The sequence below is a fragment of the Salvia splendens genome, chromosome 15 (assembly GCF_004379255.2).
Source record: "Salvia splendens isolate huo1 chromosome 15, SspV2, whole genome shotgun sequence".
NCBI classification, from domain to species: domain Eukaryota; kingdom Viridiplantae; phylum Streptophyta; class Magnoliopsida; order Lamiales; family Lamiaceae; genus Salvia; species Salvia splendens.
In genome coordinates, this window is record NC_056046.1 from 608,352 (window position 1) to 631,082 (window position 22,731).

General features: G+C 39.2%; 4 protein-coding genes across 4 annotated transcripts; 2 read left to right on the forward strand and 2 right to left on the reverse strand.

The window, feature by feature from the left end:
- Positions 1–551: 551 nt before the first annotated feature.
- On the forward strand, positions 552–4,495 carry LOC121767541 (glutamate receptor 2.8-like). Its single transcript, XM_042163829.1, has 7 exons — positions 552–586; positions 732–835; positions 1,012–1,263; positions 1,587–2,911; positions 2,987–3,299; positions 3,372–3,781; positions 3,853–4,495. The coding sequence occupies exons 3-7, from the start codon at positions 1,146–1,148 to the stop codon at positions 4,336–4,338; spliced, it is 2,652 nt and encodes an 883-aa protein (XP_042019763.1). The 5' UTR covers positions 552–586; positions 732–835; positions 1,012–1,145; the 3' UTR covers positions 4,339–4,495.
- An 894-nt stretch (positions 4,496–5,389) lies between these two features.
- LOC121767886 (glutamate receptor 2.7-like) lies at positions 5,390–8,486 on the forward strand. Its single transcript, XM_042164218.1, has 6 exons — positions 5,390–5,465; positions 5,562–5,701; positions 5,955–6,201; positions 6,334–7,660; positions 7,810–8,122; positions 8,213–8,486. Exons 3-4 carry the CDS (start codon positions 6,144–6,146, stop codon positions 7,644–7,646), a joined length of 1,371 nt encoding a protein of 456 aa, XP_042020152.1. The 5' UTR covers positions 5,390–5,465; positions 5,562–5,701; positions 5,955–6,143; the 3' UTR covers positions 7,647–7,660; positions 7,810–8,122; positions 8,213–8,486.
- A 3,690-nt stretch (positions 8,487–12,176) lies between these two features.
- On the reverse strand, positions 12,177–16,384 carry LOC121767735 (glutamate receptor 2.7-like). The gene is made up of 5 exons (XM_042164063.1): positions 16,086–16,384; positions 14,587–15,857; positions 13,915–14,227; positions 13,182–13,576; positions 12,177–12,689 (listed from the first exon to the last, which is right to left on the reverse strand). The coding sequence occupies exons 1-5, from the start codon at positions 16,342–16,344 to the stop codon at positions 12,267–12,269; spliced, it is 2,661 nt and encodes an 886-aa protein (XP_042019997.1). The 5' UTR covers positions 16,345–16,384; the 3' UTR covers positions 12,177–12,266.
- A 1,307-nt stretch (positions 16,385–17,691) lies between these two features.
- Positions 17,692–22,731, reverse strand: LOC121767686 (glutamate receptor 2.7-like). The gene is made up of 5 exons (XM_042164014.1): positions 22,412–22,731; positions 20,130–21,445; positions 19,722–20,028; positions 18,963–19,357; positions 17,692–18,183 (listed from the first exon to the last, which is right to left on the reverse strand). The coding sequence occupies exons 1-5, from the start codon at positions 22,683–22,685 to the stop codon at positions 17,740–17,742; spliced, it is 2,736 nt and encodes a 911-aa protein (XP_042019948.1). The 5' UTR covers positions 22,686–22,731; the 3' UTR covers positions 17,692–17,739.

The window sequence follows — 22,731 nt, forward strand, 5'->3', positions numbered from 1 at the left end:
GGAATATGAACTATCTACTAGCCCAAGCCCCTATTTTCAATTATTTGTTTAAACTATTGGGTTGTAAAAATAAGGGCCTGAGAAATTGGGCTATAGGCCCAATCTGCCAAATTTTATTCTATTTTTTTCATTTTCAGGTATTATTTATGTGATATACGGTATTTTTTATTTTAGCATTGTACATAATGATTAATGAAGACATATATAGTCTCGTTTATATTTTGTACTTTTTACTTTATTTTGTCACTTACTTTATAAATAATTTTAATTAAATATTGTGACAAATTTAAAATGCTTTATTTTAAACTTTGAGTGAGATAATAGTATTCAATTTTTTTGATAAATGAATATAGATTTAAATACCGTGCTACTAAGATTATTATTATTATTATTATTATTATTATTGATTATGGCTGCTAGGACCTACGGAATAAATTGTCATGATGGACAAACCATAAAATTTTGATTTTACATAATTTGAATTTGACTAACTGAATTGGTCAGAGCTGTCATGATCAGCAATGCCATATATTGTGGTCTTTGATTACACTAAATAACTTGCGCCGCCGGGACTTTTGGCCGACTTGTATGATAAATATTCCCTTAAATGTTTAGTCAATATCAAATTACTGAGTTATATCATTTGACTTTCATCCACACTTTCAATTTGAGAGAACAGAGAGTAAAATATACTGAATTGCAATTGCTAAACCAAGTTTAACTTCTTGCAGGATTCTCGATTCAAAGATCAAATATGCGTCGAATTAAGTGTGCCCACCACATGTTTGACTGTATTCGGAAAAGAGCTGGTAAAAGTCGTTGAGGATGACACAAGGTGACATTTTAAAATATGCTATGTGGAGTATATTTTATCTCTGCCAATGCAGTTGGATTCTTGAATTCTCATGCTTGGAAATTTGTTTGCTATATATATAAGATACTGCTGCTGCACTTTCACAAGCACATTGTTTTCATAGTTAGCTTTATTTACTTGATTCTTTTGCAATGCAGACTCCTCAATTGTTTTGGTTGCATATGCTTTTGTTTATTTGCCTTTGCATTGACCCCTTGAGTGGTTTCAATGCAACTGCTGCAAAGGCTAATGTGGGAATCATTCTTGATTTCGACGGAACTGTGGGGAAGATATGCAAACTTGCATCTCTATGGCAATCGAAGATTTCTACTCCAACCGCGATTACAAAACCATGATCGAGCCTCATTTCAGAGACTCGAGGAGTGATGTTGTTACTGCAGCTTCTGCAGGTACACTTCTTTTCTTCAGATTCTTGAACTGTCAAATAAGAAAATACTACCTCTGTCCTATTCATAGTAAAACATTTCTTTTTTATCACGGGATTTTATGCAGTGTTGTTTAGTGTGTTAAAGAGAATAAAGTAGATAGAGTTATGTTTCCATTATTCAGAAATTTATCAAGAAGTGTATCACCTTGAGTGAGAATCCTGAAATGAAAAATGTGTCACTTTGAATGTGACGGATGGAGTATTAGATTAGGTTCACTTGTATAAAGCATAGATAGATTCATGTATTTTGGCAAGCTACTAAATTCTAGTTTGTACAATTTGCAGCTATAGATTTGTTGAAGAATACTCAAGTGATGGCGATAATCGGGCCACAAAGATCCATTCAAGCAGATTTTGTGATAGATATTGGTGACAAGGTGGAAGTTCCAATAATATCTACAGCAACGAGCCCGTCTGTATCGCTCAAAGACTCATCATACTTCATCAGATCAGCATGGTGTTCCTCTTCTCAGGTCAAAGCAATTGCAGCAATTGTGAAGAAATTCGGATGGAGGGAGATTGTTTTTGTGTACGAGGATTCAACCTATGGAAGCGGGTTAGTGCCGTATTTGACTGTGGATCTGCTAAAGAGCAATGCTGTGGTCTCACAGCAAAGTGTTATTTCTTCTGATGCCACAGAGGATCAAATCCGACAGGAGCTCGGAAAGTTGATTAAGATGAGGACGGGGGTGTTCGTTGTTCATATGCTGCCAGGCCTTGCATCTCGTTTCTTCAAGGTGGCTAAAGAAGCAGGAATGATGGGGAAAGGTTATGCTTGGATAATAGCTGACGTGCTAACGAGTCTCTTGGATTCTATGGATCCACAGACTATGGAAGCGATGCAAGGTGTAATAGGTGTGAAGGCCTACGTTCCAAAATCCGTTCAGCTTATTAACTTTGAAAAGAGATGGAGAAAGAGGTTTCTTATGGAGAATCCCGAGATGGACAGAACAGAACTCAATATTTTTGGTCTATGGTCTTATGACAGCATCACAGTTTTGGCAGAGGCAATCGAACGAGCTGGCGTGGCATCCCCGCAGTTCAATAGATCGGTTGATGGAGCAAATTTGACAGATTTGGGAGCAATAGGAACATCATTGGCTGGACCACCACTTGTTGGTTGGATCAGAAACCACATGTCCAGAGGGCTGAGTGGTGATTTTAACATAAGTAACGGCCAACTGCAGCCGTCTGCATTTAGGATAGTTAATGTGAATGGCGGGAAAGAAATCTCAGTTGGATTTTGGAGTCAACAATGTGGTATCTCAAGGGAGCTTAAGGCATATGATTATCGAGTTAATTGCTCAGCCGAAAAGGAAAATCTTGACCCCATTGTATGGCCGGGGAGAGAAAATAAAGTGCCTAAAGGGTGGGAAATTTCTGTGAATGGCAAAAAGTTTAGAGTTGGAATTCCAGCAAAAATTGGGTTTAATGAATTCCTTGAAGTTGAAAAGAATGAAGAAACAGGCGTTATTCAAGCAACGGGTTTTTGCATCGATGTTTTTGAGAAGGTATGGGAAAATATTCCATATAATGTCCCAATCGAATATGTTCCACTGGGTGGAGAATATGGAGGTTATGGTGAACTTGTACAGAAATTTGACGAAATGGTAAAAGCATAAGCCACTTTGTTTTATATACTTTTGTATTGAACCTATTTAAACTGTTTTCTATTATGACAACAGGATCTTGATGTCTTCGTGGCAGACATAACGGTCACAGCTAGCAGATTCAAGTACATAGATTTTACATTCCCTTACTCAGAATCGGGAGTTGGCATTGTTGTTCCTATCAAGCCTAACGGGAGGAAGAATGCTTGGATATTTATGAAACCTCTAACAACCGGCCTCTGGCTAACCGTTGGAGGGTTCTTTGTCTACACTGGTTTTGTTGTTTGGGTTCTTGAGCATCGCGTAAATAAAGCCTTCCGGGGTCCCCCTGAGCAGCAAGTTGGGATGATATTCTGGTTCTCATTCTCAACGCTTGTTTTTGCACAACGTAAGTCGAGAATTCTAGATGCATCTCGCTCTCTTCTTTATGAAACTCAACTAGTTGTTCATATTATGACAGGGGAGAAAGTGAAGAGCAACTTGACAAGATTTGTGGTGATCGTGTGGGTGTTCGTTGTGCTGGTTTTAACGTCAAGTTACACTGCAAACTTGACGTCCATGCTTACAGTAGATCAATTGCAGCCTAAAACCAACCATCTGAATGATCTGGTAAAGAATGGAGAGTTTGTTGGATATCAAATGGGCTCCTTTGTTAGGGATTTTTTGATAGACAACGGCATTGTTGAATCCGCGAGCCTGAGAGGCTACATCACCGTGGATCAATTCCACGAAGCTCTCTCCAAAGGCAGCAGAAATGGAGGAGTAGACGCGATTATTGACGAACTCCCTTACATCAGGCTTCTCCTCTCCAAGCACTGCAACAAGTATACCATGATCGGTCCAATGTATCCAACTTCTGGCTTTGGTTTCGTAAGTCCCATTTCTTCCACCATTCACCCCTTCATTCAATATTCGTGACCTCGCTCATTGAATATCTACAGGCATTTCCAAAGGGTTCGCCACTGGTTTTTGATGTTTCTCCCGAGATCCTGAGGCTGAAAGAGGATAAGGATTTAATGGTGAGGATCACAAAGAAATGGCTAGGAGATGAAAAGGATTGCCCCAATGCTAATGGAGCTCTGAGATCATCTCAGAGGCTCAATCTTGACAGTTTTAAGGGGCTCTTCGTCATTGCTGGAGTGTCATCAACGCTCGCTCTGGCTATATTCTTGTCCCGTTTCTTGTATGAGAATCGGTATCTACTAGAATCTACTGCTTCAGTGAAGGAAAAGCTTCTCGGGCTTGCTAGAATTTTTTCGAGGGAGAAGGATGAGTCGTTGTCATCCAAGGAAACGCGGAGTCCTGATCGTGAAGTCGGAGTTTCAGCAGCAGCAAGTCCAGCCATGAGCATTCCATGTGAAAAATATCAAGAAGGGATGTTTTCACAAGATGAAGGATTCTCAACAGTAGAAATATTTGTTGATTAACCTCCACAAGAGACTAATTCGTGAGTATATGTATTTCTAGTTTAATTGTAGTCACATTTTATAGGAATGCAAGTATAAAGTTTATGGTTATTGTTTAAGATAAATAACACATAATTTTGGAAAAAGGAGATCTTGTATGTTGTATCCATATAGGAGAATAAAGGCCATTGTAACCCATCATGTATTGCTCATGACTCATGAGAAATGCTTTTCTTTTTGTTTACAAAATTTAAATTTTGCTAACTTGGATAGAGCTCCGTTCCGTCCAAAATTAGGAAACCCATAACGGACTCAGATAGAGCTCCGTTCCGTCCAAAAACCACTGTTCCACCCCAATTTTTAACATCTCGATTTGCTGCAGATAAATTTGACATGAGGGAATAGTGCAATATGTATAATTAACTAACTACAGGTCATCTAACCTGTCAGAATACCAAACACAGCCTTAGTGAATGTTACGTTATGGCAGTGGAAGATACAAGTTTTAAAAGTATAAAATTGATAAATAGAAAATAATTTTTTTTTAATTATTGTTGAAAGTTGATAAGAGTATAGAAAAAACTACTATAGACGAAAAAAAAAGACTATTGACCATAGACGATGATAGGAGTACAGAGTACTAGATATCGTGCATCTACGGATTTATCTATTTTTTTCACTTAACTTCGATTTAATGTATTGTTAATAATTGCAGCTAAAATCAAAACTCAAATTCACTTATCTATCACATAAAATTTGTAATTAACTCTTTAGTTGGAATTATTATATTTCTGTAGCTATTATTGTTTGTTTATTTATTTGTTAACAAACTAAATGATCTTTCTAAAGATATAAATTTCGTATCAGGAAAATGGATGTAAAAAAGAAAAAATATTTTATTTGAGAGTTGACTGCAACATATAATTGTTCATTTATAATTTAGATCGTGAAAAAATAAAATAGAAATATAATGCGGTAAACCTAATTGAATTTGTCTTTTTTCCGCATTATAGTATAATTACCCATAAATATGGGCAGGATTTGAATACTACTCCATTTGTTTTCAACACTAATAAAATAGAGTTTGGAACCAAGAATAAAACGAAGGAATAGTCAAATTATCAACTAGGAATGAGGAATAAAACGAAGTAAATTTCCCTTGAAAATTTTAGTTTAATATTATGCATAAGCTCCAGCATACTCGAAATGGATTTACTCACACACATTATGTTAACTTCTTGCAGGAATACCTTCAAGATTTTAATATAAAAAATGCGAGGAATTAAGTTTGCCCACCACATGTTTGATTGGATTCCGCAAAGGATTGGTAAAAGTAGATATGGAAGCATGACTTACAAGGATTGCGAAAGTCCACGTTTTATAGGTATATCTCTGTATATGTTATCGTAAACTTAGTAAAAACGCGTTTTATGTGGATTTATTTCTCCGTTTTATGTATATTTTATCTTTGCCACTACAGTTTGATTCTTGAACTCGCATTATTGGAAATTTGTTTGCTAAGTAGTTTCTATATATATGCTTTTGCTGCAGCACTTGCACCAACATACTGCTCTTTCATAATTAGCTTTCTTCACATATACTTGAGTTGTCTCAGTCTTGATGCTTTTGCAATGCAGAATCCACACTTGCTTTGGTTGCATTTGCTTTTGTTTATGTGCCTTTGCATTGACCCTTTGAGTGGTTTCAATGCAACTGCTGCAAAGGCTAATGTGGGAATCATTCTTGATCTCGACGGAACTGTGGGAAAGATATGCTAGTCCTCTAAGGCAATCGAAGATTTCTACTCCAACCGCGATTACAACACCATGATCGAGCCTCATTTCAGAGATTCGAGGAGTGATGTTGTTACTGCAGCTTCTGCAGGTATACTTACTCTTACTCAGATTCTTCAAATCTCAAATAAGATTAAACTTATTAGATTGTTCTCACTTGTATAAAGCTTAGATTCAAGTCTTTGGGAAAGCTTCTTATTTCTGGTATGGATTTGATTTGCAGCTATAGATTTGTTAAAGAATACTCAAGTGATGGCGATAATCGGGCCACAAAGATCCATTCAAGCAGATTTTGTGATAGATATTGGTGACAAGGTGGAAGTTCCAATAATATCTACAGCAACGAGCCCGTCTGTATCCCTGAAAAACTCATCGTACTTCATCAGATCAGCATGGTCTTCCTCTTCTCAGGTCAAACCAATTGCAGCAATTGTGAAGAAATTCGGATGGAGGGAGGTTATTTTTGCGTACGAGGATTCAACCTATGGAAGCGGATTAGTGCCGTATTTGACTGTGGATCTGCTAAAGAGCAATGCTGTGATCTCACAGCAAAGTGTTATTTCTTCTGATGCCAAGGAGGATCAAATCCGACAGGAGCTCGGCAAGCTGATGAAGATGAGGACGAGGGTGTCCGTGGTTCATATGCTGCCAGGCCTTGCATCCCGTTTCTTCAAGATGGCGAAAGAGGCAGGGATGATGGGCAAGGGGTATGCTTGGCTAATAGCTGACGTGCTAACGAGTCTCTTGGATTCTATGGATCCACAGACTATGGAGACGATGCAAGGTGTAATAGGTGTGAAGGCTTACGTTCCAAAATCCGGTCAGCTTAATAACTTTGAAAAGAGATGGAGAAAGAGGTTTCATATGGCGAATCCAGAGATGGACAGAACAGAACTCAATATTTTTGGTCTGTGGTCTTATGACAGCATCACAGTTTTGGCAGAGGCAATCGAACGAGCTGGTGTGACATCCCCGCAGTTCAATAGATCGGTTGATGGAGCAAATTTGACAGATTTGGGAGCAATAGGAACATCATTGGCCGGACCATCACTTGTTGGTTGGATCAGAAACCACACGTCAAGAGGGCTGAGTGGTGCTTTTAACATAAATAACGGCCAACTGCAGCCATCTGCATTTAGGATAGTTAATGTGAATGGCGGGAAAGAAACCTCAGTTGGATTCTGGAGTGAACAATGTGGTATCTCAAGGGAGCTTAAGCCAGCTGGTCATCAAGATAATTGCTCATCCAAAACAGAAAATCTCGACCCCATTGTATGTCCAGGGAAAGAAAGTAAAGTGCCTAAAGGGTGGGAAATTCCTGTGAGTGGGGAAAAGTTTAGAGTTGGAGTTCCAGCCAAAGCCGGTTCCAATGAATTAATTGAAGTTAAAAACAATGAAGAAACAGGTGCTGTTGAACAAAAGGTTTTTCCATTGATGTTTTTGAGAAGGTTTGGGAAAAAATTCCATATAATGTCCCAATCGAATATGTTTCATTTGAAGCAGAAGAAGATGAAGGTTATGATGAACTTATTCTAAAATTAGCCGAAAAGGTAAAAGCATAAACCACTTTGTTTTATACACTTCTTTGGTACTTTTAGCCCTTGTTGCTTGAAGACTAAACATATAAGCGCTCTTGTCTATGACGATAACAGGAACTTTGTATTGAACCTATTAAAACTGTTTTCAATTATGACAACAGGATCTTGATGTCTTCGTGGCAGACATAACGGTCACAGCTAGCAGATCCAAGTACTTAGATTTAACGTTCCCTTACACAGAATCGGGAGTTGGCATTGTTGTTCCTATCAAGCCTAACGGGAGGATGAATGCTTGGATATTTATGAAACCTCTAACAACCGGCCTCTGGCTAACCATTAGCGCGTTCTTTGTCTACACTGGATTTGTCATTTGGGTTCTTGAGCATCACGTAAATAAAGCATTCCGGGGTCCACCTAACCAGCAAGTTGGGATGATATTCTGGTTCTCATTCTCAACGCTTGTTTTCGCACAAAGTAAGCCAAGAGTTCTTGATACATATAGTCCTTAAAAGACCTGATATTTTCTTATTTATGAAGCTCAACTAGTTCATCTTATTACGACAGGGGAGAAAGTGAGGAGCAACTTGACAAGATTTGTGGTGATTGTATGGGTGTTCGTGGTGCTGGTTTTGACGTCAAGCTACACTGCAAACTTGACGTCCATGCTAACCGTAGACCAACTGCAGCCTAAAATCAACGACATTGATGACCTGATAATGAATGGTGTTAGGATTCGCACACACAAGGCTTTCACACACTCAATAAGATCACACACACACTCACTGTTGTATGAGATCACACAATGCAGAAAACACACACACTCACACTTTGAGTATTGAAGATGATAATCTTGGAGAGAAAACTGGAAAACTCTTTATTGATTAAACTCTACTCTAAACTACATACACGGTGAGCTATTTAAAGCTCTATAATCAAGTAGCAACTGCTACTAACTAACTACAAGAAGAATCAAGAAAGCAAGAAGAATAACCGCTACATCTCAGCTAACTAACTGCTGCTCCAACGGCTAGTTCGGCTAGGTTGCTTCTTCCTTCTCGGTTCAAGACCGAACTCCTTCCACGGCTCAAGACCGAACTCCTTCTCGGCTTACAACCGAACTCTTCCTTCTCGGCTCATTCCAGCTCAACGCCGAGCTTCCTTACCGAGCTTCCTTACCGAGCTTCCTTATCGCTGAGCTTACCGACTTCTGCCTTCTTCTTCTCGGCTAGTTCCAGGCTAGTTCCAGCTCGGTAAGCCGAGCTTACCGAACTCCTTTCTAGCCGAGCTTCTTCCAACTGAAATGAGCACTCCATTATTACAATTCTCCACCTGAGGGCTCATCTCAGTTCTTGCACAAACATTGATCAATTTCTTGCAATGATCAAACTTGTCTCTACCTAGAGACTTTGTTAGCATGTCAGCCGGATTGTGCAAGGTGTTAATCTTAATCACCTTCACTCTCCCCTTTTCAACTGTATTCAGCTTGGATTTGTCCACCAAAATCCATGTTTTGTTCTTGAGTAAAGACTCTATTTCCTCATTCATGGCTTCAATCCATCTTTCTCTATCTTTACTCTGCATAGCTTCTTTATATGTGAGTGGATCTGCACCATCAATACCTTCAGCTGCACACAGAGCATAATACACAACATCAGAGAACTTTGTTGGTGGCCTTGTTTCTCTTCTAACTCTGTCCCTTGCAAGCTGATAGTCTCTGATAGAGTCTGATATAGACTCACCAGCCTGGTTGCCCTGAGTTGGAGCCTCTTCTTTATCTGAATCAGACTCACTCCCTGAGTCAATAACTCCACCTGCTCCTAGGCCAACCCCCACAGGCTCCACCTTGAAGAAATCACCCTCATCTTCACTGGAGTCCAGCTTATCTTTCAGGTATGGCATCTGATCCTCCAAGAACACCACATCCCTACTCACCAAGACCTTCTGCTTACCGGGTTCAATACACCAGAGCCTATACCCCTTAACACCCCTCTGATACCCCAGCAAGATACATTTCAGAGCCCTAGCTTCAAGCTTACTTTGCCTAGCATGAGCATAGGCCACACACCCAAACACCTTGTATTTTGAGTAGTCACTATGAGCTCCATACCACATGTAATCAGGAGTTTCAGATTTCAGGGCAGTAGATGGGCATTTATTGATGAGATAGGCTGCTGTATACACAGCCTCACCCCAGAATCTGCTGCTCAAACCAGACCCAAGAAGTAGGCACCTCACCCTCTCTAGGATTGTCCTATTCATCCTTTCCACAACACCATTTTGCTGAGGATTACCAGGAACAGTCTGGTGCCTCTTCATACCCTTCTCTTTACAAAACAGATCAAACTCAGCAGACAAGAACTCTAGGCCATTGTCTGTCCTTAAGCATTTAACACTTCTACCCTTCTCTAGCTCAACCTCCTTACACCATATTTTGAACTTTGTGAGTGTTTCAGATTTTTCTTTAAGAATATATACCCACAACTTTCTTGTATAGTCATCAATGATAGCTAGATAATACTTTCCTCCACCAATTGAACACACCGGTGAAGGCCCCCAAAGATCACTATGTATGTAGTCTAAAGGGGCTGTAGAAGAGTGAATACCTGTAGGATAGGGTGCCTTCTTAGCCTTTCCAAGTATACATTGCTCACAGGGGTCCATTTTGTTGAAATCTCCAGAGATCAGACCCTTCTTGATGAGTTCTTTCAAGCTTCCTTCGGCTGGGTGGCCCAATCTCTTGTGCCATAGCATTATGGAATCATCTGACACTGCATTGCTTTCTCCATCAACAGCCTTAGCCTTCAGATAATAGAGAATATGCTCTCTGTCAGCCTCCATCATCACTGCATCTCCAGATTTCACAAACAATTTTCCTTGACTCATCAATATGGTGAACCCTTTCTGTTCCAGCATTCCCAATGAGATGAGGTTCCTCTTTACTTCTGGAATATACCTCACCCCAGTTAGGATCTTTATAGAGCCATCTTGTAGGCTTAGCTTTACCTTCCCTATTCCTTTGATCTGACAAATGTGGTTATTACCAAGAACAACCGTACCCGATGCTTCTTGAAGATCATGAAACCAGCTTCTATTGGGGCACATATGGAAGCTGCACCCCGAGTCCATTATCCACCTATGACTGACCCCACTATCACTGATATTCATGAGTTGAGCCGGGGGATCAGCACTCTCCACACAATCAGATTGATTGTGTCCCTCAGAGGCCATCTTTCTCTTCCATGCATGACAATCTTTCTTCAAATGTCCAGGTTTCTTGCACCAATAGCAAGCTCTGGTTTCCTTCTGAGCATCAGAACTTGAGGGTTTAGGGCCCTCAAACTTCTTCTTGAAGTTCTGCTTCTTGAACTTCTTCACATTCAAGGCCCCTGCAGCTTGAACATTGGAGCTTGCAGAGCCTCTGTTGGCTGTCTTCTGGAGTTCTTTGGCCATCAAGGCTGAATAGACTTCTGCATAGGTGATAGGTTTATCTCTTCCATAGATAATTGCATCACTTAGCTGGTCATACGAGCTAGGCAAGGCATTCAAGGTGAGAATGACCTTATCCTCATCTGAGATCTTGACATCAACAGATCCCAGGTCATCAATGATCTTGTTGAACTCCTCTAGCTGCTCAATGATGGACCTATCTCCAGAAAAACTATAGGCATACAGCCTCTTCTTGAGATACAGCCGGTTAGCCAAGGATTTGGCCAAGTAAACTTCATCTAACTTGTCCAAGATCTCCACCGCAGTCTTGGCTTCTTGAACTTCCCTCAAGACCTTATCTCCAAGGCACAGAATCACTGCAGAATGTGCCTTGAGCTGCATTTCCTCCATCTTTGCCTGAGCTTTTTCATCAAGCACTGGAGCCTTTCCTTTCTCCTCTGGTTTTGCAAGAACTGCCGCCAAGCCTTGTTGAATTAAAACCGCCTTCATCTTCATCTTCCACAGGCCATAATCATTCTTGCCTGTGAACTTTTCTGCATCAAGCCTTGCTGCCATCTCTGAAACCGTTTGATCCTCTGCAAATCAGTTTCAATATCCCTTTCCCACAGACGGCGCCACTTGTTAGGATTCGCACACACAAGGCTTTCACACACTCAATAAGATCACACACACACTCACTGTTGTATGAGATCACACAATGCAGAAAACACACACACTCACACTTTGAGTATTGAAGATGATAATCTTGGAGAGAAAACTGGAAAACTCTTTATTGATTAAACTCTACTCTAAACTACATACACGGTGAGCTATTTAAAGCTCTATAATCAAGTAGCAACTGCTACTAACTAACTACAAGAAGAATCAAGAAAGCAAGAAGAATAACCGCTACATCTCAGCTAACTAACTGCTGCTCCAACGGCTAGTTCGGCTAGGTTGCTTCTTCCTTCTCGGTTCAAGACCGAACTCCTTCCTCGGCTCAAGACCGAACTCCTTCTCGGCTTACAACCGAACTCTTCCTTCTCGGCTCATTCCAGCTCAACGCCGAGCTTCCTTACCGAGCTTCCTTACCGAGCTTCCTTATCGCTGAGCTTACCGACTTCTGCCTTCTTCTTCTCGGCTAGTTCCAGGCTAGTTCCAGCTCGGTAAGCCGAGCTTACCGAACTCCTTTCTAGCCGAGCTTCTTCCAACTGAAGCTGCCCATAGCTGCGCTTGATCCTCCTCCTCCACCACCTCCGCGGACTTGTCTTGACGTCGATGCCTTTGGCGACAACGGCTTGTCTTTTCCCATCACAAACGCTCTAGCAAGTCCACGAAGCTTTTCCATAGTCGAATCAGTCGATGTCAGCAAAAGCCGATTCTCATGTAAGAAATTGAAGGAGAATATAAGCAAAGCTAGTGTTGAAGACAGCCCTGCAATGAGGAAGAGCCCCTCAAAGCTAGCTACATCGAGGCTATTGTTAGATGTGTTCCGAGTTCCATTACTAGCTTCCCCAACCCATTTCTCCGAGATTCTCGATATTTCCTTGCTTGCTGTCAGCTTAACGATCCCTCTTGAAACATCCGAAACTAGTGGCGAACCCCTTGTAAATGCCTGCAAAGTTGCATTGTGATCAGATCAGTGGCTTATCCAGAACATAATTATCGGGGCAAATCCAATGGGTGAAAATAGTTTATAGCCTAAATGAGATGGAAAAAAGAGTTTTGTTTTACTTATTATAAGGGATAAAATTACTAGTTTAAACTACGTCGTTTGAAATCTTCTTCTAAAAAACGGAAAATATTCAGGGGCGGTCATGACATTTCCGACTAATCCTATCTAAAAAAGGAAAATATTTTATTAGAAAATATTTTATTTTTCTAATAAAATAAGAGGCGGATACATAACATAATTTTGAGACGAATCTTTTTTAGTAAAAATATGAAATAAAAAATTATTTTTATAGAGTAAGTTAAAAATTATATCTCAAAGCTATAAGGGAAAGTTAGCCCTTCATAAATCCGCCACAGGTTGAGATAATCTTAGCTCTTCTAATCTGGACATTTTGATAGCAAGAGAAGGAAATGATAAGACGGATGAACTTACAAATCCAAAGCCGGAATTAGGATAGGTCGGACCGATCATTTTATACTTGTGGGAGTTTTTCGATTTGGAAAGAAGGAGATTAATGTAAGGCATTTCATCATAGATTGCATCAACTCCTCCATTGCTGCAGCCTTTGGAGAGGGCATCATCGAATTCTTCCAACGTGCTGTAGCTTCTAAGATTGGACTTGTCAAAATTCATGTCGTCTATCAAGAAACCGCCAACAAAGGAGCCCTTCTGGTAACCAACACAATCTCCAGCGTTGATTTCAGGATTCAGTTGCTCCACCGTTAGCATGGACGTCAAGTTTGCAGTGTAACTTGACGTCAAAACCAGCACCACGAACACCCAGACAATCAACACGAATCTTGTCAAGTTGCTACTCACTTTCTCCTCTGTCAAAATAAATTGAACTAGTTCAGGCTTCACAATTTTGAACTTGAGTTTGATGTTATAATGTTCTAATTCAGTTGTAAATATTCTAAATCCAAAAAGTTGTGTATGTGAGTGTATGTATTTTGTGCAACTATGTCTCAATGTGCAGTGTGTATATTGTGTGTGCGATGTTATGTGTCGCGTATGCATGCAGAGCGTGTAGCTTGTGTTGTGTGTGTATTTTTAAGTGGTGTGTACTAAATAGTAGTAATAGATTAGGAATTGAAGGTAACAATTTCAAATCCAAAACCCTAATTTCATACCACCAAACTCACACTCTAGGAATATGGGGACTTACTGTGTGCAAAAACAAGTGTTGAGAACGAGAACCAGAAAATCATCCCGATTTGCTTGTGACGGGGGCCTTGGAATTCTTCATTTATCCGATGCTCAAGAATCCATACAACAACCCCGGTGAAGACGAAGAATGCTCCAATTGTTATCCAGAGGCCACCCGTTAAAGGCTTCATGAATATCCAAGCATTCTTTTTGTCATCAGGCTCAGTTCGGACAACCATCGCAATCCCGGATTCCGTGTAAGGAATTGTGAAATCTGCCCACTCCGATCTTTCCTCCGTGATAGTCACATCTCCCACCACCACATCAATCACCTGTTTGTTTTGAGTAAAGTGAGTTCAGTTATTAAAGATTCTAATACATATTTATAATGAGGTGTGATCGATTGCTAACTTTCTTAAGTTGCTAACTCTGCTAACTCATCAACGCAGTGTATTCAAAATGTCAATATGTGAATGTCACCGTGTTGACATTTTGAATACACTGCGTTGATGATGAGTTATCAGAGTTAGCAACTTAAAAAGTTAGCAATATAACTAGGTTCTCAACGCAGTGTGTATTACAGGCTAATAACAACATTCAGATTCTCAACTAGGTTCGTGCATGAAATAAATAAACAAATTTATAACATTATATCAAAACAAAATGGCTAAAAGTGGCTTTTTCTTCTTACCTTAAGATCTAACTTCTTGACAAAACCATCATATTCTTCACCATCATCACTCCGTATATATTCGATTGGCGCAGCATAGGGCGTCTTATTCCACACCTCCTCGAAAACATTTTTCGCGAATTCAACGAATTCAAGGAATCCTCCTTTTGCCGGAATCCCAACCTTCAGCGCCTTCCCACTTGTCGGAAACTCCCACCCTCTAGGCGCATCACCCGTCTTCCCCGGCCATACAATGAGGTCAAGGTTTTCCGTGTTCCTTACGCAACCATCTTCGCTATCTCCCGGCTTCAAAAGCCCGCATCGCTCAGACCAGAACCCGACAGTGACTCCACTTTCCCCATGTACATTCACTACCTCAAACGCAGACGGCTGCAGTTGCCCGTTACTTACGTTGAAATCGCCACTCAACCCTTTCGATGCGTGGTTTTTCATTAAACCATTGAGTAAAGATCCCGTGCTTGATGTTCCTATCGCCTCCAAATCAGTGGAATTTTCTCCATCGACTGATCTATTGAATCGCGGAGATGTCACTCCAGCTCGTTCGATTGAATCCGCTATAGATGTCATGCTGTCATAAGCCCAGAGGCCAAAAACATTAAGCTTTACAACATCCATATCCGGATTATCATAGCGAAACCTATTGTTATATCTCTTCGTAAAGTTTGCAACTTCTTCGGATTCTTGAACACGGGCCTTCACACCTAGTACGCCCTGCATCGCCTCCACAGTCTTCGAATCCATCAAATCCAATAGACTGGCAAGCGGATCAGAAACAATCCAAGCATATCCCTCGCCCATCATCCCGGCTTCTTTCGCCAACTTGAAGAACCGGGAAGCGAGATCTGGAAGCATATCAACCACAAACACCCTCGTCTGCATCTTCATCAACTTGTCTAGCTCACGAGCGATTTGATCATCAGTGGCTGTCGGTGAAATAGCAGTTTGGTACGAGACATGAGCGTTGCTCTCGAGCATATCCTCGTCCAAGAAAGGGACTAAGCCCCTCCCAAAACCCGAATCCTCGTAGACGAAAACGACTTTCCACCAATTATGTTTTTCTATGATTGCTGCGATTGCTTTGGATTGGGAAAAGGAAGGCCATGCTGATCTTATGAAGAAGGGTGAATCTTGAGGCGAAAGAGATGGACTCATTGCTGGTGAAATGATTGGAATCTTTGCTCTGTCGCCCATATTTATCACGAAGTCGGCTTGATTCGAGTTTTGTGGCCCCAAGATCGCCATCACTTGAGTGTTCTTCATTAGATCTATAGCTGCAAGAAAAAATTTTGCTAGTAAATCTCTAACTTTCGTTAAATTTTGGTTTTGCATATTTCTAAAATTTCGTCAAATGCATACTAGACAGATTTTAAAGATGGTATGATATGATTCGACAAAAGTTTCATTATTTACAAGAAAATTACCTACAAATCACCGTTGCGTAAGTTCGATTATGCAAACCAAATATCGAATTAAGTTGGATTAATTTATGAGTCATGTACCTGCATAAGCTGCAGCGATAACATCACTCTTTGAATCCCGAAAATGAGGCACGGTCGTGGTGGTGTGATCGCGGTTGGCGTAGAAATCTTCGACTGCCATTGAGATGCAAGTCCTACATACCTTTCCAAGAGGAGTGTCAAGATCAAGAATCACTCCTATATCAGCTTTTGCAGCGGTTGAATTGAAGCCGGTCGATTGGCTAATGTAAAAGGACATAAACAAAATCGTATGAAACCAAAGAAAGTGTGGATTCTTCATTGAGAAGCATTAATATGGAGAGAGATCAAAGATATCTGCAGAAAGCTAATTCTAAAAATATATCTTCAAAATATCTGCAGAAGCTAATTCGAAATATATATATATAGAATGTCTTGAGCAACAAAATTCCTAATATACGCGTATTACTAATCCTGAGAAGACAATTCAAAAATGAGGACTTATCAATCAAAAATGTGATTTGACCAATTCTTAGCGACATTGAATCGAACATCTAGTGGTATGCTCGAATCCATACAATCACTAAAATATTCTTATCGGTTATTGACAAAAGGTCAATGTCTTTCATCTTGATTGATTCGTGTTTTATACTTTTATCATTTATTTTTGGAGAATGCCACTGTTCTTTTGTTTGCAGATTCAACTTAAGCTGGGCCTTCCAGATATTCAGCAACAAAAGCCAGGCCTAGGCTTGGACTTTTGTCAAACAGCTTCTGGTCGTTGCAGATGCTGCTCCAACACTCAGATATAAATAAACCTTTGTTTGCGGCATCAGCTGAGAAATTTCAAGATAAGAAGTTCGTGGCCATTGATCGGGATTATCAATCAATCATAGCCTTTGAGAAATTTCTGTATGATATTCATATTCCTTGTAGTTTGGGATAAGATTTTGAAAGAATCTTAATTAGCACCACTTATAAAAGTTGAATAATCAACTAAAAAATTTAGTCATATATAGGTTCAAAATAGAGGGTTGATTTGTATACACTCTATGTTTAAGTGGCTAGAAATTGCATTTATTTTGATTTATCTTGTTTATTTTTCAAAATCGTTGATATTTTAAAATCAACAACTATTCTAAATCATGTAGTGTTAAACTGTTAATGTTAATCAACATCTCTTATTCCATATATCAATCTATTGATATGCCTGTGAGCCTGTCTAGCTCACTTGGGCTGGGCTTCATAATGGGCCTATTCTAACAAAATCCACCGTTGCAATCCAATGCGAAAATTCATTCCAAAATGCAGGAAATAAAATTTTCATTTAGTTTATAAATCTTATATAATATTTAGATAACTGATGCGGGACATTGCCCGTAATAAATAATAATCATTCAACTCAATAGACTTATTTTTTGTTGGAGATTTGGGTCCTTAAGCCCAATGGGCCAAACCTATTTTAACATGAACATATCTATATATCGAATTAGTTTGGGCTATTCGATTTGTATTGTGATATAAATTTAACGTTTAGGTATAATTTATATAGTTGATTCAATAATTTTATGTGTTCAACATATGAATAAAAAAGAATGGAACTAATTTGATCCCTTTGCTTCTACCATATTTATATATGAATTTATCCAAGTGAATTATATTGCGTTAGCTCCTCATATAGTATAATTTGCTGATTAAGTAACAATTAAAACTATAATTAGCTTGTGTTATTAACTGCCACTAATTCTATTGATGTCAATTCTACACCTTCGGAAATCCTTCCTTCTTCAACAACCCTTTCTTCAAAACTAGTTCTTGATTCCTTCGACGATTTATCCTCTCTCTCTCGATCAAAAGCTCCGGCAAGATCAGACAGCTTTCGCTTGATCGGGCCACGAGTTGTTAGAACACTCCAATTCTTGTAGATGAAGATGAACAAGGATATGGCCAGGGCTGTTAGTGAAGATAGCCCAGAAATCAGAAAGAGGCCCTTGAAATGGTCGAGATCGAGGCGATTTCCGGCGATGGTAGTTCCATTCCGGCAGCCGCAGTTCTCTTGTCCGAACCACCTGTCGGAAATTTCATCCATTTTCCCATTCTCTTTCATTTGCAAGATTTCTCTTGAAACATCCGGGGCTAGTGGCGAACCCTTTTGAAATGCCTGCAAAATCGTTGTCGCGGTCCGCGTTAGTACCGAAAAAATTAAGTTTAATTGTGTTTTCGTGTAGCTTATCGTTTTAAAAAATATCCCAAAAACTTTGGTTTTCTATTCAAAAATATCTCCATCTTTTATTTCTATTTAAAAATATCCAACTTTCAGCATATTCTAGAAATTATTTTATACGTGACAGAAAGCTAATTCATCACTCATCTCGAAAGACGTGAGATCGTCATTTTCTCTTAAGTAAAAAAAAATAATCAAAGACTTTTATATCGTTGGGACATTTATAAAAAACACTAACAGATCATCTTTTATTTAAAATAAATAATAAATTTGTAGACATTTTATTAAAATTACAAAGTTTGACACATTTTTAATACGAAACAATACTCCCTCCGTCCCATAAAAGATGTCACCTTTTTATTTTTGAAAAAAGTTCTCTTTCACATTAATATAAAAATTATATTTTCTCTTTCCATTTAACACACAAAATAAAATCTCCTAGAATTTCATGTCGTCCCACAAGTGTGACATCTTTTGTGGAACGGAGGGAGTATTAAATAATGTGCTAAATAATGGTTTTAGAAAAAACAATATTAACCCAAAAAAACACTATGAGCCCATAAAATAAGTTCATGAAAGTAGTGGATTGTTAAAACCATTGGGCTTATGGGAGATTTAAGGGTTGGGCCAAGCCTAACACAAAGAAACACTACTATTCCAAAAAAAAAAAATAGCTTAAAGCCCAAAAAAAACTATTAATTCAAAACGCGACTTACGAATCCAATCCCCGATTTCTTGTAGGTTGAGTTGATCATGGTGTATTTGTGGCAGTATTGCTTGAGAAATAGCTTAATAGAAGGCAGATTATCAACAATTGCGCCCACTCCTCCTTTGTCACTCCCCAATGTTAGGCCTTCGTCGTATTCTTCGAACGAGGTGTAGATTTTGAGCTTGTCTGATTTAGTACTTTCCAAAACTGATCTCATGAAAGAGCCTTCTTTATAGCCAATGTATTCCCCTTTCCTTGTCAGATCCCGGATGTCGGCCAGATCAAGTTGTTGCACCGTCAGCATCGACGTAAGGCTAGCCGTGTAGCTCGACGTCAGAACGAGCACCGCGAACAGCCACACAATCATCACGAATCTCGACAAATTGCTCTTCACTTTCTCCTCTGTCATGAGAAATTGTGACAAATATAGTTATACTCCCTCTGTCTATTATAGAAAAAATCTCAATGGTCATGCACATATTTTTGTAAAAAGTGATTGGACTATTGGGACGAAAGAATGTCCCACTTATAATTATTATTACGTGAGGTAGTTAATATAAAATCATAAATGGAGAAATATTTTTTTTTTTAGACAAGAGTTGTCAAGGTGGGCAGTTTGGCCTAACTTAACTTAGTCCGAGAATACATGGCGTATAATAAGTTGGCTAGGAACGAAAATGGATCCGGCATTTAGGCAGGGCTAATTAATAATTCGACTATTCTAGCAATTCGGGTTAACCATTTTGTGGAAAGGAGGAGGACTTACTATGTGCAAAAAAGAATGTCGAGAAAGAGAACCAGAAGATCATTCCGACTTGCTGCAGGGGAGGGCCTCGAAACTCTTCGTTTACACGATGCTCAAGCGCCCAGACGACGAAGCCAGTGAAGATAAAATAAGCTCCAATGGTGAGCCAAAGGCCCATTGTCAGAGGTCTCATGAAAATCCAAGCAGTGTCGTCGTCCACGATTGGGACAACGGCTGAAGCTCCGGATTCTATGTAAGGAATGGTGAAATCAACATAGTTTGATCTGTTTGCTGACATGGTTATGCCTGCTACCACTACATCAAAATTCTGTCCATTGCAACACTAATTTTGGTTAGAAAAAACATAAATTGCAAACCAGTTACCCTGATCACATTCGAAATAATTAATAGGCGGCTTCTGAGATTTACCTCGAGGAATACTTGTTCGATAAGGCCATCGTAGTTGAATCCGGTGTGATTTCCATCGACGTTGGGGAAGACAAGATATTCGTATTCGACATGGTAGGGCAACGATCCCATGACTTCTTCGAACACATCAATGCAAAAGCCACTATGTGTAACCTTTTTTGTCTTTTCATCTACTTCAACACGAATAAGCCCACTAGTTCTTCCCTTGGAAGGAACTCCCACTCTCAGCTTCTTCCCCCTCCCATTCGCATCCCATCCCCGAGGCACCTCGCTCGTTTGCCCCGGCCACACCACAGCTCCAAGCCTCCTCCTAGGATCACCACCAACATCGTCTCCTCCCAGTCTCTTCGAGATCCCATGATCCTCCCTCCAGAATCCGACCGGATTCGCTCCATTGCCTATCACATTCACAAGCTCAAACACTGACGGTTGCAACTCCCCGTTTTCAGTCATGAAATCGCCACTCAGCCCTTTTGACCTATAGTCCCTCATCAAAGGAGCTAGCTTAGGCCCATTATTGGAAATCCCAATTTCTTCCAAATCACTCGCATTTCCCATTCCTCTTTCAAAAAGTGGATATGTCACATCTACACCTTCTACTGCTTCCGCTAAAGCAACCATACTATCATAAGCCCACAAACCAAATACATTCAGTTCTGCTCTTTCAAACTCCAGATTCTCCTCGTAAAACCTCCTCCTCCATCTCTCCTCGAAACCCCTAACCTCACTAGACCTCGGAAAATACGCCCTCACCCCAACCACGCCCTGCATCGCCTCAACACTCTCCCAATCCAACAAGCCGGTGATCAAACCGGACACAATCCAAACATACCCCTCCTCCATCATTCCAGCTCCCCGCGCCAATTTGAATAAACACGACATGTCTCGATGCGACATGTGGACGACGAAAACTCGCGTCTGCATCTCCTTCAACTCATCCAATTTTCCAAGAATCATATCCTTGTCGGCAGAAGGGGAGATTGCAGTGATGTTTGTGACAAAAGCGCCGCTTTCCGACAAATACTGAGTGAAGAATGGTAATGATCCGATCTTATGAGTGGTGTCTTCGTGGACTAACACGACTTCTCTCCAACCGAAATTCTTGACGATTGCAGCAACTGCTTTGGCTTGGGAAGAAGAGCGCCATGATGATCTGATGAAGTATGGCGATTCTTGAGGGGAGAGAGATGGGCTTGTTGCTGGTGAGATTATTGGGACTTTCACTTTGTTGGCAATGTCGATGACGAAGTCGGCTTCAGAGGAGGTTTGTGGTCCGAAAATCGCCATTACTTGAGTGTTCTTCAGCAGATCTATTGCTGCAACAAGAAAAGTAGTTGAAAATTTGTCACTTTATTGTAAGCTTAATTTGAACTTGAATCATTTCATCACTAAGACATCATATACTCAAAACAAAGTGAATGGTCTTTTTTGGAATTAAATCTTTATAACTAAATCTATACCAATTGTACCATAGCCTAGTGTTAAAATAACTCTATATGTACTCCTAGTGATTTATAATACTTAATAATAATAATAATAATAATAATAATAATAATAATAATAATAATAATAATAATAATAATAATAATAATAATAATAATAATAATAATAATAATAATAATAATAATAATAATAATAATAATAATAATAAGATACTAGTACAATATGAAGTACAGTATGATTTATAATTTTAAAAAATGAATTGAGTTTTGCTTTGTTAATTGAGAACATAGTGATATTAGTTATCATTAGTATTATAGTTTGTATTTGAATAATATATTAAAAAAATTATATATGTAAGAATTCTTACGATAAAAAATATTCTAAGAAAAGTGAGGAAATAATAATCTTGCATGCACTAGTTTCTTATTTTTGAAATTATTTATTAATTTTCTTGTTATACGTACAAAAAATCAAACAAACACACAAGAATTTAAAAGACATAAATCAAATTATTTTCTCATGGTATAATCTCTCCTAACAAACAGATCCTAAGGTCTTCTAGTCTACCATGGTATATCCTCTCATAATATAGAATAAGCATGTGCTACATACAATAACTAAAGCAATATATTAAATTTGTACTTAAGTAATTAAAATATTGCAACCAACTTTCTAGGAGTAATTAATATATTGCAATCGACATTATTTGAAAGAAATTTGTATGACAAAATCCAACGTGTATATGCTTTATTGAATTTATAAAAAAATCGGTCAAAGTAAACTATTTAACAAATTTAAAACTTCTACTATAAGAACTGACAATAATTATTAGGACTTACCTGCAGATGTTGCAGCAACAACATCAGTTTTTGAATCCCTAAAATGAGGCTCTATCATTGTGTTGTAGCTTCTGTTGGAGTAGAAATCTTCAATGGCCATAGTAATGCATGATTTTAGTATTTTTCCGAGAGTAGTGTCGAGATCAAGTATGACCCCGACATCAGCTTTTACAGCAGTCGAGTTGACATTACTCGACTGGGTGAAATAAAAACTTTGGAAGATGAGAAAATGCAAAAACAATAGTTTCATATTTTGTGTAAAAGAAGAATGCATTGCTAGGAATTTTAGTATATGAAGTGTATAACTCTTTGGAAGAGGA

What these genes read in the sequence shown, in the direction of transcription:
- LOC121767886 (XM_042164218.1), top strand. Translation starts at nt 6,144, where the DNA reads ATGATCGAGCCTCATTTCAGAGATTCGAGGAGTGATGTTGTTACTGCA. An exon ending in TGTTACTGCAGCTTCTGCAG is followed by an intron (nt 6,202 to 6,333) that starts GTATACTTACTC and finishes TTTGATTTGCAG; the next exon opens with CTATAGATTTGTTAAAGAAT.
- LOC121767735 (XM_042164063.1), bottom strand. Translation starts at nt 16,344, where the DNA reads ATGAAGAATCCACACTTTCTTTGGTTTCATACGATTTTGTTTATGTCC. An exon ending in AACACTTGTTTTTGCACACA is followed by an intron (nt 13,577 to 13,914) that starts GTAAGTCCCCAT and finishes TTATTTTGACAG; the next exon opens with AGGAGAAAGTGAGTAGCAAC. An exon ending in CTAATTCCGGCTTTGGATTT is followed by an intron (nt 12,690 to 13,181) that starts GTAAGTTCATCC and finishes GCAACTTTGCAG; the next exon opens with GCATTTACAAGGGGTTCGCC.
- LOC121767541 (XM_042163829.1), top strand. Translation starts at nt 1,146, where the DNA reads ATGCAAACTTGCATCTCTATGGCAATCGAAGATTTCTACTCCAACCGC. An exon ending in AACGCTTGTTTTTGCACAAC is followed by an intron (nt 3,300 to 3,371) that starts GTAAGTCGAGAA and finishes ATATTATGACAG; the next exon opens with GGGAGAAAGTGAAGAGCAAC. An exon ending in CAACTTCTGGCTTTGGTTTC is followed by an intron (nt 3,782 to 3,852) that starts GTAAGTCCCATT and finishes GAATATCTACAG; the next exon opens with GCATTTCCAAAGGGTTCGCC.
- LOC121767686 (XM_042164014.1), bottom strand. Translation starts at nt 22,685, where the DNA reads ATGCATTCTTCTTTTACACAAAATATGAAACTATTGTTTTTGCATTTT. An exon ending in TCGAACAAGTATTCCTCGAG is followed by an intron (nt 20,029 to 20,129) that starts GTAAATCTCAGA and finishes TGCAATGGACAG; the next exon opens with AATTTTGATGTAGTGGTAGC. An exon ending in AGAAATCGGGGATTGGATTC is followed by an intron (nt 18,184 to 18,962) that starts GTAAGTCGCGTT and finishes ACGATTTTGCAG; the next exon opens with GCATTTCAAAAGGGTTCGCC.